The sequence below is a fragment of the Clupea harengus genome, chromosome 14 (genome assembly GCF_900700415.2).
Source record: "Clupea harengus chromosome 14, Ch_v2.0.2, whole genome shotgun sequence".
In the NCBI taxonomy this organism is placed as follows: domain Eukaryota; kingdom Metazoa; phylum Chordata; class Actinopteri; order Clupeiformes; family Clupeidae; genus Clupea; species Clupea harengus.
This window is the reverse complement of record NC_045165.1, coordinates 17,705,951-17,715,950: the sequence shown is the minus strand read 5'-3', so window position 1 is coordinate 17,715,950 and position 10,000 is coordinate 17,705,951. Positions and strand designations below refer to the sequence as shown.

Here is a 10,000-nt window from a genome sequence, read left to right as displayed (position 1 = left end):
GCCTGATGATGCTGCTCTAGAGGCATGAGACTGCAATCGCTCCATTCCCAGCCTAGAGTGTAGCCTGTGCATAATGCAGCCAAATAGTGTTGTGCACAAAGCATAGCCCCTTAGAAGCGCTAAAGTTAGGCTGTACGCTGTACACGCTGAACGCTTAGTCTATCCCAAGCTGTCACTTTAGCTGCTGCTGCCGCTGTTCTTTTCTCAGCAAGTTCCTTTGTGTGTGCCCTCTTCTTAAAATGGAGGATTCGGGCGCCTGAAGGCTTCAGATTTGAGATGTCAGCCACTGGCAACATGTCAAATCTGATATCTGGAGCTGTAGATCTAGATTAACTAGAGCTTCATTGCAGATGAATAGCCCACAAGTCAGCAAATTATGTAAGCTGTTCCCGTCTCTTTGTTTTAATGATTACTGCAGCAATTTGGTATTATAAGTGAAGCTTTTAGCTCTTTAGTAATCTGACACAGTGTGTTGTGAGCATTATAGAATGCAGGTAATAGCAAGTGCTTTAGCAGGTGTTATGCCACATATTATAGCAGGTGTTGTAACATGCTTACAAGACTGTAATGAAGTTTCTACAACAGAGTGAAGATTTAGGAGGAGGCCACTGAGCTGATCCAGCTTCCCTGATGAATTTTGCTTTCCGGTTTTCTCTCTCTCCTTCCTTCTGCTTCAATGTGTTCTGCTTTATCTCTCTCTTCTCTCTATCGTTTCACTCGCTTCCTCCATCCCTCCACCCTTCTTTGTCCACTTTATCCCCTCCTCCGTTCCCTCTCTCCCTCTCTCTCTCTCTCTCTCTCTCTCTCTCTTTCTCTCCATCTCTCTTCGTGCCTCATCAGCTGGACTCCCCCCATGCGATATTAACTCTCTTGCTGAAGGTATGGATGGCTCACAAACACACACCACTTTCATACAAACTTAACTACTCTTTCCACATTTTCCCCTCTCCTTTGCTGTGTTCTGAACTGCATGCACCACCATTTCAGACCAGTAGATGGCTCCCATCTGTATGTATGCATCCTTATAAGGCTGTTGTCCTCCCCTATCTAGCAGCACCTCCTTGACCATAAAAGCTAGCTGTGAAAGGATTCTGGTGCAGGTGGAATGCTAGCTGCAATGGTATACTGCCTGTAGGGATGCAAGCTGCCGACTCACTGAATGACTCATGTTTTTTGTATAGCCTGGCCTCCCAGTGTTGGAAGTTGTGAAGCATGTGTGTGTGCGCGCATGTGTGTGAGTGTGTGTGTGTGTGTGTGTGTTTGTGTTTGTGTTTGTGTACCTCACACAAGCCCACAACGCAGGCTTTGTGTAAGCAGTCTGTTGGCAGACTGCAGTGGAATGCAGTGGAATTGAATGCTCCATTGGACCCACAGGTTTGGCAATGGCCAACAAGCCTGAATTCTCAGACAGGCAACCAGGCAACCATGTCAAGAAGTCACGGCTATGAATACTGCCTGTGGACAAACGTGTGCTCTTTTTGACATGCAGAACATGGTCTCAGTAATAAAGCTGAAAATGAAAACACTGACATAGAAATCAATTTCAGAAAAATCATTTCAGTGAACTGATTAAATCAAAGGGACGTTATAAAGAGAAAGTCATTTAGCTGGCGAAATAAATATATTAGCTTCTCCAAATGCGTAATCAATTTGGCCATCAGTATCTCAGTGATTTACAGAAAGTTGCTGTTTCAGCCTTTTCCAGAGTACTGGTCAATGCAGAAAGAAATCTGTTTCCTGTACATGACCTGATTCTGAAAAACAAAATGTATTGGCCGTAACCATAATCACTGCCAGAGCCACAGAGAGAGAGAGAGAGAGAGAGAGAGAGAGCATTGACTAGAGTCCAGTCAGTGAACAAAGCTGCAAGCCCCAGGCACTCTTACACAACACATAGGCCTACTTCCACTTGTTGCTAATGCGGTACTTTCTCGTCAAATTGTTCCCTGTGTCATCCATTCGAACATTACCATCATTCTATTCTATTCTTACTATACATTTGACATCTACACTCAAAACTAAAACGGCCTTGTGGAAATCTATTTGTCCTGTATAACATTCATTTGTCTGAAGCATGTAAGATCTCTCAGGCGCTGATGCCTTTCATCAGAGAGGCCGTTTATTCAGACCAATTCTGTACAGCACAGACCCCCACTGGAGAGAGGCGTGTCTTCCATCAGTGCTGTGGGAAAGGAGGATGAAAGGGAACGGATGAAGATAGAGAGCAGAGGGTGGAGAGGTGGGCTAAAAAGGGGTGAAGACAGAAGAGAGGGACAATTGAAGTAGAAAAACATGGAATGATCTCCAGTGGGGTCTAGTGTCTGGTTTGTTATCAAAGTCGATAGCTTTTTGGGACTACCATTTGAAAAGGGTTAAAGTTTATGGTATTCTGTTTTGTTCGTTTGTTTGTTTGTGTGTGCGTGTGTGTGTGTGTGTGTGTGTGTGTGTGTGTGTGTGTGCGTGTGTGTGTGTGTCTGTTTGTGTGTGTGAACAGTCGCCTGGTTCGTCTTTGACCCTGCGTCAGCCCACCCAGACATCCTTTTGTCCAACGACAACCTGACGGTGACGTGCAACAGTTACGACGACCGGGTGGTCATGGGCAACACAGCGTTCTCCCGCGGCGTACACTACTGGGAGGTGACCATCGATCGCTATGACAACCACCCAGACCCGGCGTTCGGCATCGCCCGCGGTGATGTGCTGAAAGACGTGATGTTGGGGAAGGACGACAAGGCCTGGGCCATGTATGTGGACAACAACCGCTCCTGGTTCATGCACAACAACTCACACACCAACAGGTGAGACAACAACACACACTCTCAGACACTTTGGAGTGTGTTTTTCACTGTGGCCTTGAGTGTGAGTAGATTTATCTCTGGAAGAACTTTTTGTACATCTTTAAAGAGAAATGGAGAGAGGAAAGGAGAGAGAGAAAGAGAAAGAGAGAGAGAGAGAGAGATCTAGGGAGAGAAAATTGTAAATAAATTTGTGACTATATCTGTGTATATACTCTTTGTTTATGAGGTTGCCAGAGGTTCTCTTTGTCTTTATAATCCATCCTTTAATCAATACCATTGATGTATTGACCTTTTCATTGAACCCACTGCCATCCATTCTCTTTGTCCCCTCTTCTCCCCCTCCTCCATCCCCCTCTCTCGGCCTCCTCTCTCAGGTCGGATGGAGGGATCGGTAAAGGGGCGACGGTGGGGGTGTTGTTGGATTTTACCCGAGGGATCCTCATTTTCCTCCTCAACGATGAGCAGCAGGGTCCCGTGGCCTTTGAGGGGCTGGAGGGCCTCTACTACCCTGCCATCAGCGTCAACCGCAACGTGCAGGTAAGACACACGCACACTTTCTCTCTTTCTCATTCTCTCTTTCTCTCTCCTTCTCCCTCTCCAACACACACACACACACCCCACATACACACACACAAACACACACACATATCACATGAAGGTAATCCCCATACACAATAGAAACTAGACAACACAAGCAACAACACGTACACACAGAACAGAGACATATACACTTCATACAATAAATGCATAGAGCACGGACAAAAATTAGAACTTTATTTGGAACACACTCACAAAAAGTTTTTTCTGCCACCACAGACCACACCATTATGACAGTTCACAATCACTTTGTGAAAAGACACAGTAATAAGACTCAATTATTCAGTCAAATACTTTCCAGGGTCAAAGTATGAATATAAGAGTGCCAGTGTTAACAATTATGCATTTCAAGGACACCAAGCTGGACTGTCAACTGCTCATACATAAAATGAATATTCATAACATGACAGGGACCTTTCTTCCTCATCAATATGCATGTAGGATGCAATTGAACACATTTTTCACTCTGTGGCTCCACTGTGCCACCCACAGCATAAAGTATGTCATTACACCCTGAGAGGCCAAGGAGATTGCACACATTCAAAAAGATTGACACACTGTTTTTGAGGTTGCTACTACAGTGATGGACTGTATTAGTGGCATCACATAGAATGTAACTGTTCTTTAAGGTTTTAGGGATGCTGTCTGACACCATATCTAAACTTTCATATATACTTTTAACTGTGAAAGAGCTCCATCTCATACTGTGTGTGTGGTTGTTTGTTTCTTTCTTTGTTGAGCAGGTGACTCTGCACACTGGGCTACCCATTCCTGACTTCTACACACCTGGAGATCCTGACTCCACCGGCTCCGTCTGTTAAAGCCAGTTCTGTCTACTCTGTGTCACCACGGCACCACTGCACCACGGCACCATCTCACCCCCACCTCCATGCTCCTCTTCTGGGCCTCCCTAATTAAGCTAATACGCCCCCCCTCCCTCCTCCTCCCTCCCTTCAGCCTGTGTTGTGCATTGAAGCACACGAAGCCCTCTCCTCTCTCAGCTGGACTGCATCTCATCAGAGACTCACGGATTGAGGGCAGACAGAGGGACATTTTGGAAAATGAAAACGGCATACGTGTACTCGGCAAACAGCTTTTTTCTGTGTGTGTATGCGTGTGTGTGTGTGTGTGTGTGTGTGTGTGTGTGTGTGTGTGTGTGTGTGTGTGTGTGTGTGTGTGTGTGTGTGTGTGTGTGTGTGTGTGTGTGTGTGTGCCGTCACTGACATTTACTTCACATACAGATAGAGTGTGCAACAGAGTTACGGCACTTCCTCATTCTTGTTGTTATGCGTTGTGTCATGAGCACAAGTTCTGCTTGGACTCTTCCATTATCCTACTCCATTACTAGCGCATCACTAGCATAGAGTGACCACTAGGGGGAATAATAGAGCACGTTAGGTAAATTGGCCGCAATAACTCCAGGTGGTCTCTGTGCTTTGCTCTGCTTTGCTTTGCTTTTGATGGTGTAGTAGCAGCTCTCCTCTCCTTCTCGCTTTTTATGTTCTTCTGTATGATGAGCAACTACCACACAAACAACACTGACCCTCAGTCAGTTGCTAAGAGCATTCAGTGGGCGGAAGGAGGTGGGAAACTCATTGGTGTAAGAGTATGTTTTCTAACAGTGGAGAGGAGGTTGTGTGCGTCTGATTTACACCTGTGTACAACTCTAGAGTCTGAATGTTGGGTTTGTTCTGTGCTTCATGTTTGTGTCCTTGGGATCTCAAGAATAACAGATTTCACTGTTCTTATTTTATACCCATCTAGGGACAAATTCCTGAATATTAAGAGTACTTATGTTTCTCCAGAGTATCTATTCCTATTATTACTATTATATTGATTAATATGATTATAATTGTTATTAATCTGTAGTGTCATGTTGGCACATGTGTTATGTGGTGCTCATGGTGTCAGGCTTTATACCGAATTCCTCTGTTGGTGCCATGGGTAACCATGGGTATCTTTTGGTTACTGTGCGTAACCGTGGGTGACCCAGTCCTAGGTTTTTATACTCGCCCTCTTGAAATACCCCTCTGTAAATGACCCATTATTCATAGAAATGTGGAGATGCGCAGTAGGAGTCAGTGATGTTAAAAGCACTCTTGTTATGGCTTTCTCACATCTGTTTTGTACAAAAACACAAGAAAGCAATGCCCTTTTAGGTTGATGTAGATTTCTGTCCCATGTGGGCATACCTTAAAATGCGACTATAACTGACCCCACATATCCCCCATCTTATGTGTACTGATCGGTATTGAAAACAATACACTAAGTAAGCACAAAATCCTTAAAAAAAAGGCTGAGGTGCTGTGGCATGTGTAAATTGGGGTATGCTCCTGTTCCTGACACTTAAGTACTCAAGTGAAGTTCAGCTTTCTTTACACTTGTGGGCTGCTCAAGTATAAGGTGCTATCCACACACACACACATACACCTCGTGTGCCTCTTCACGCTGAGTACTTGATGTGAACAGGCAATGAGATAATTTTGTGGTGGCATACTACAGTTGTGGATAGGTAGGTGGATGAGTGTCATTGGATGGAGGTTGCTTTCAGAACTAGTTTTATGATTGTGAAGTCACAATGGAAAGCTGTAATATTACAATTGTGATGTCATAGTGGCATTAAAAATGGAATGTTCCTTATTTTTTCTTTCATTTGGACTTTTTTGTCCAAATAGCTCCAACAGAAAACTCCTCAGAGCTAGTAAATACTGGCTTAGTGATACCCTCACACATGAATGAGCTGTGGCCTGATTATACACCATTGAGGCCTCTGTTTGAGAATCTTTGTTAGACTTGGAACGAGAAGGGATCCCCCCCCCCCTAAACCCAGACTCAACCGGGACATCCAACACAAGGAGCTCTGTTTTAAATTTAGGGCACTCTAACTAGAGTACAGGGGTGTTCTTTTGCCAATACATAACTCGGTGTGGACACAGAATAGCTCCATCACTACACCTCAACTGCAACTCCACAATGTCTAAGTGTGGATCCTTTATTGGATCTGTGTTCTATTCCTTTTACATGACATTACACTTGCCTTGAGACTGCTGCCTCAAAAACTCTTAAATCTGAGCTGCCAAAATGCAAAGCTTTCAATAGGCCAGAGAAGACTACCTGTTTAATTTCAAGCATAGATGTCTGCAAAGCAAATATTCTTATAAAACAGGTATAAGGCTGTATTGTGGTATTTAATACTAAAAAGAATGCAGTCTACTAAAGCATTACTCTGTGCAGCTGCTAGATTTGACATAACAAAATAAACAAAGAATATGTATATTATCATTTACTGCAAGAGAACAATGACTCTGCTCTTTGGGTGTTTCATTTGCCAAGTGCAAAACATTTACAAATATACAGAATCTATTTTGTGATGTCAGCTCAAGTATGAGTTTATTTACGCTTATGCGAATAGAAGAACGCCTATGGTTGTATAGTTGGCTGTTTGACATGAAACGGGTCGCAGACAGAAAGACAGCTGAATCCAACAATGTTCTCTCAATACCGAAGCCATGCTACTGGATGCTGTGTGCTTGTGCTGTCCAGCCAATGATGTACGGTAGAATATACGAGTGAGTTCTCGGTTGCTGTCGTCAACTGTCTTATTTATTAATTTACTCAAGTGGATATGAAGAATGGCATATGGTTATGTGGTTTATTATTATGATTATCGTTGTTATTATTATTATCATTATTATTATTATTCGATGTTTGTATTATACTGTACCAAGCACTTGGTGTTTTCTGTAACTGCAACTAGGCTACTCAATAAAATAAAGTCAGTGTGTTATCACCGCCGTATTGAGCTCAATTTATTAAAATCTCACTGAAGTTCATCTTGCCACACGCCTACCTTGACAGGCCTGTCTCAGCTACCAATGAGAAAAATGGAGGAGGAGACGCCTGATGAGGCAATCTTTTACCTTGTATAAAGCACTCTTCACAAAATCCGAATGCTGGTCCTAAAGTAGGGAGAAAGTTTTGCAGCATGGCGGCCCCACTGACTGACCAGGAAAAACGCAAACAGATCAGCATCAGAGGAATCGTCGGGGTAGAAAATGTCGCCGAGATCAAGAAAGGATTCAATCGGCACTTGCATTTTACTTTGGTGAAAGACCGAAATGTAGCCACTCCGAGAGACTACTATTTCGCTCTGGCGCACACCGTGCGTGACCACATCGTTGGTAGATGGATCCGAACGCAACAGTACTACTACGAAACTGACCCAAAGGTGAGTGTCCAGCCCGGTGGAATCGTTGACAGTTGTTCATTTTGCCATCAGATATACCGAAGAGTGAAAAGCACGGACATATTTGTAATATACATGCAGATTTGGTGGAAAGTGGTACGTTAGAACCAAACAAGTTATTCATTTTTCATTAAGCAGACGAGCAGGTTTGTTCCAACCTAATTAATATTTGTTGCTCGATCGTAACACGCCCACTTTGCACATGCAATGGCCCCGATGTGAAGGAAGCGAATCGGACTTAAATAACTGTCTGCAAATGACGTCCCACACCAGCAAAACATGACATTCTGTCTACTAAGTGATAAAATATTAATTCAGCTACGTTTAAAGACGAGCTGTATTATATGAATCAATGGAGTATTTTGTTTTAACATTGACGAGATATTTGTAGGAGAAGTTCCCTAACATGCCTGACCTCTTTGCTTGCAGCGGGTTTATTACCTGTCACTAGAGTTCTATATGGGCCGAGCTCTGCAGAACACCATGATCAACCTGGGGCTGCAGAATGCCTGTGACGAAGCCATCTACCAGGTGAGCCACTTGCACCATCACAGAGGGACAGAGGGTAGAGAGAATTCAGATCACAGGCTATATGCCAAGGTGTGTGTGTGTGTGTGTGTGTGTGTGTGTGTGTGTGTGTGTGTGTGTGTGTGTGTGTGTGTGTGTGTGTGTGTGTGTGTGTGTGTGTGTGTGTGTGTGTGTGTGTGTGTGTGTGTGTGTGTGTGTGTGTGTGTGTGTGTGTGTGTGTGTGTGTGTGTGTGTGTGTGTGTGTGTGTGTGTGTGTGTGTGTGTGTGTGCACTGTAGATTGACAGTGCACATTTTAGACATGTCACTTGCCAACAAGTTTCGTCACTTGATATGTGTAACCGTAGGTGGAAGTTTACTGTTGCCTCAGATGCTGTCCAACCTGTACACACACACACACACACACATACTCATGCCGTCTCTCTCTCTCAATTAAATTCAGTTAAATTCAAATGAGCTTTGCCATGACTTTTTTTTTGCATTGCCATCGGAAGCCTGGAAGTAGGCTAGCAAACCTGTCGAAATAGAAACGCACGCACGCACGGGCACGCACGTACAGACAGACACGCACGCAGAGACAGAGACAGAGACAGAGACAGAGACAGAGACAGAGACAGAGACAGAGACAGAGACAGAGACAGAGACAGAGAATCTGCTTACAGTTTATGTGCCAAAGTTCTGTGTCATACACTCACTGCTACATCCTGTAACTTTTTTTTTGTAAGCTGCAGTCTTTATGGTCTCTGTGTTACTTTGAATATGCCAATATAATGAGCAACTTTTATCTATATCAGAAAAAGCACTGACATACAGTGAGAATCTTAGCACATTGTTTTTACAAGATGTAACCCTCAAAAAACATTTCACATGGAATGATGTAAATTTGGGACTGTATATATGTCCTACAGTTGAGTTATATGCAAGGGTTGATAGTATTAATTTTATACCATATATTTGGAGACCCAGTCTTAGATATGATCAGTCATGAAACAGGTTTAATCTTGTACAATGGTGGCCATTCCAAGGGAGACAAAGCCTGAAGTTCCACTCAAAGCTTCACCTTAGATTAATCTGATTATCCATTGAAGGATTGCAGTTAAATGCTCTCTGAGAACAAGGGGTGTCACCCTCTATTCATTAGGCCTTGGAGACAAGGCACTTTGATTTGACCTGGGGGAAGGGAGTGAGACCACTTATCACACCTCACTACTCACTCAGGTCAAACCATCATAAGTATATTCACCCAGAAATGCTTACATTTTAGCCTAAGTTCAAATAACAGCACAATTACAACTATATATAAGATGTATTGAATTATTGACTATGGTATATCATTATGAACTCTAAATCTTAATTTCTGGTTCCTTCAGGGTCAAAGAAGAATATTATATGGATATGTGTTATTGTTTTCAAAGCAGTTTTACTGGACACAACCAACGCTTTTGGTCTTTGCACCTTGCACTTTGTGATTCTCCTTTGAGAATAGACTTTTACGGAAATCCTTTTAGGGAAGTCATTTTCTCTCAAGCACCAGCGTTTCTGTTCACATGGACCAGTACTTGTGCAGGAGTTTTCAATTTCAGTTTCCACATTTTCAATGTTTTACTGACACAACAAGAATCATTGTGTTGTCAAAGCATGTGTACCAGTGTTGACATTTTAGTACATTTCTCCTTTGCCTTGCCACATTGTGTCCCTATTGCTTAATTCAGCTGAGTTTTGTGGCTTGTGTCTATTGAAGGTACAGTGTGTAATTTTTAGTAGCAGGTAGTGATACGGTTGCTGAATTGCAACCAGATGAATACCCTTCCCTTTACAAGCATGTGCCAGTAC

The 10,000-nt window shown here is 43.2% G+C and overlaps 2 protein-coding genes across 3 annotated transcripts in view; both read left to right on the top strand.

The window, feature by feature from the left end:
• Positions 1–7,185, top strand: part of trim9 (tripartite motif containing 9) — a 43,156-nt gene extending 35,971 nt beyond the window's left edge. Inside the window, exons 8-11 of one of the 2 annotated variants that reach the window (XM_031580732.2) lie at positions 841–879; positions 2,495–2,798; positions 3,173–3,335; positions 4,139–7,185. In XM_031580732.2, coding sequence (XP_031436592.1) covers positions 841–879; positions 2,495–2,798; positions 3,173–3,335; positions 4,139–4,216 — 584 coding nt within the window. In that variant the 3' untranslated portion in view covers positions 4,217–7,185. The remainder of the gene's footprint in view (positions 1–840; positions 880–2,494; positions 2,799–3,172; positions 3,336–4,138) is intronic. The other variant, XM_031580734.2, reaches the window with a different exon arrangement.
• Positions 7,186–7,294: 109 nt separating this feature from the next.
• pygl (phosphorylase, glycogen, liver) overlaps positions 7,295–10,000 on the top strand; it is an 11,047-nt gene continuing 8,341 nt past the window's right edge. Inside the window, exons 1-2 of the mRNA XM_031580735.2 lie at positions 7,295–7,623; positions 8,071–8,172. Coding sequence (XP_031436595.1) covers positions 7,381–7,623; positions 8,071–8,172 — 345 coding nt within the window. The 5' untranslated portion in view covers positions 7,295–7,380. The remainder of the gene's footprint in view (positions 7,624–8,070; positions 8,173–10,000) is intronic.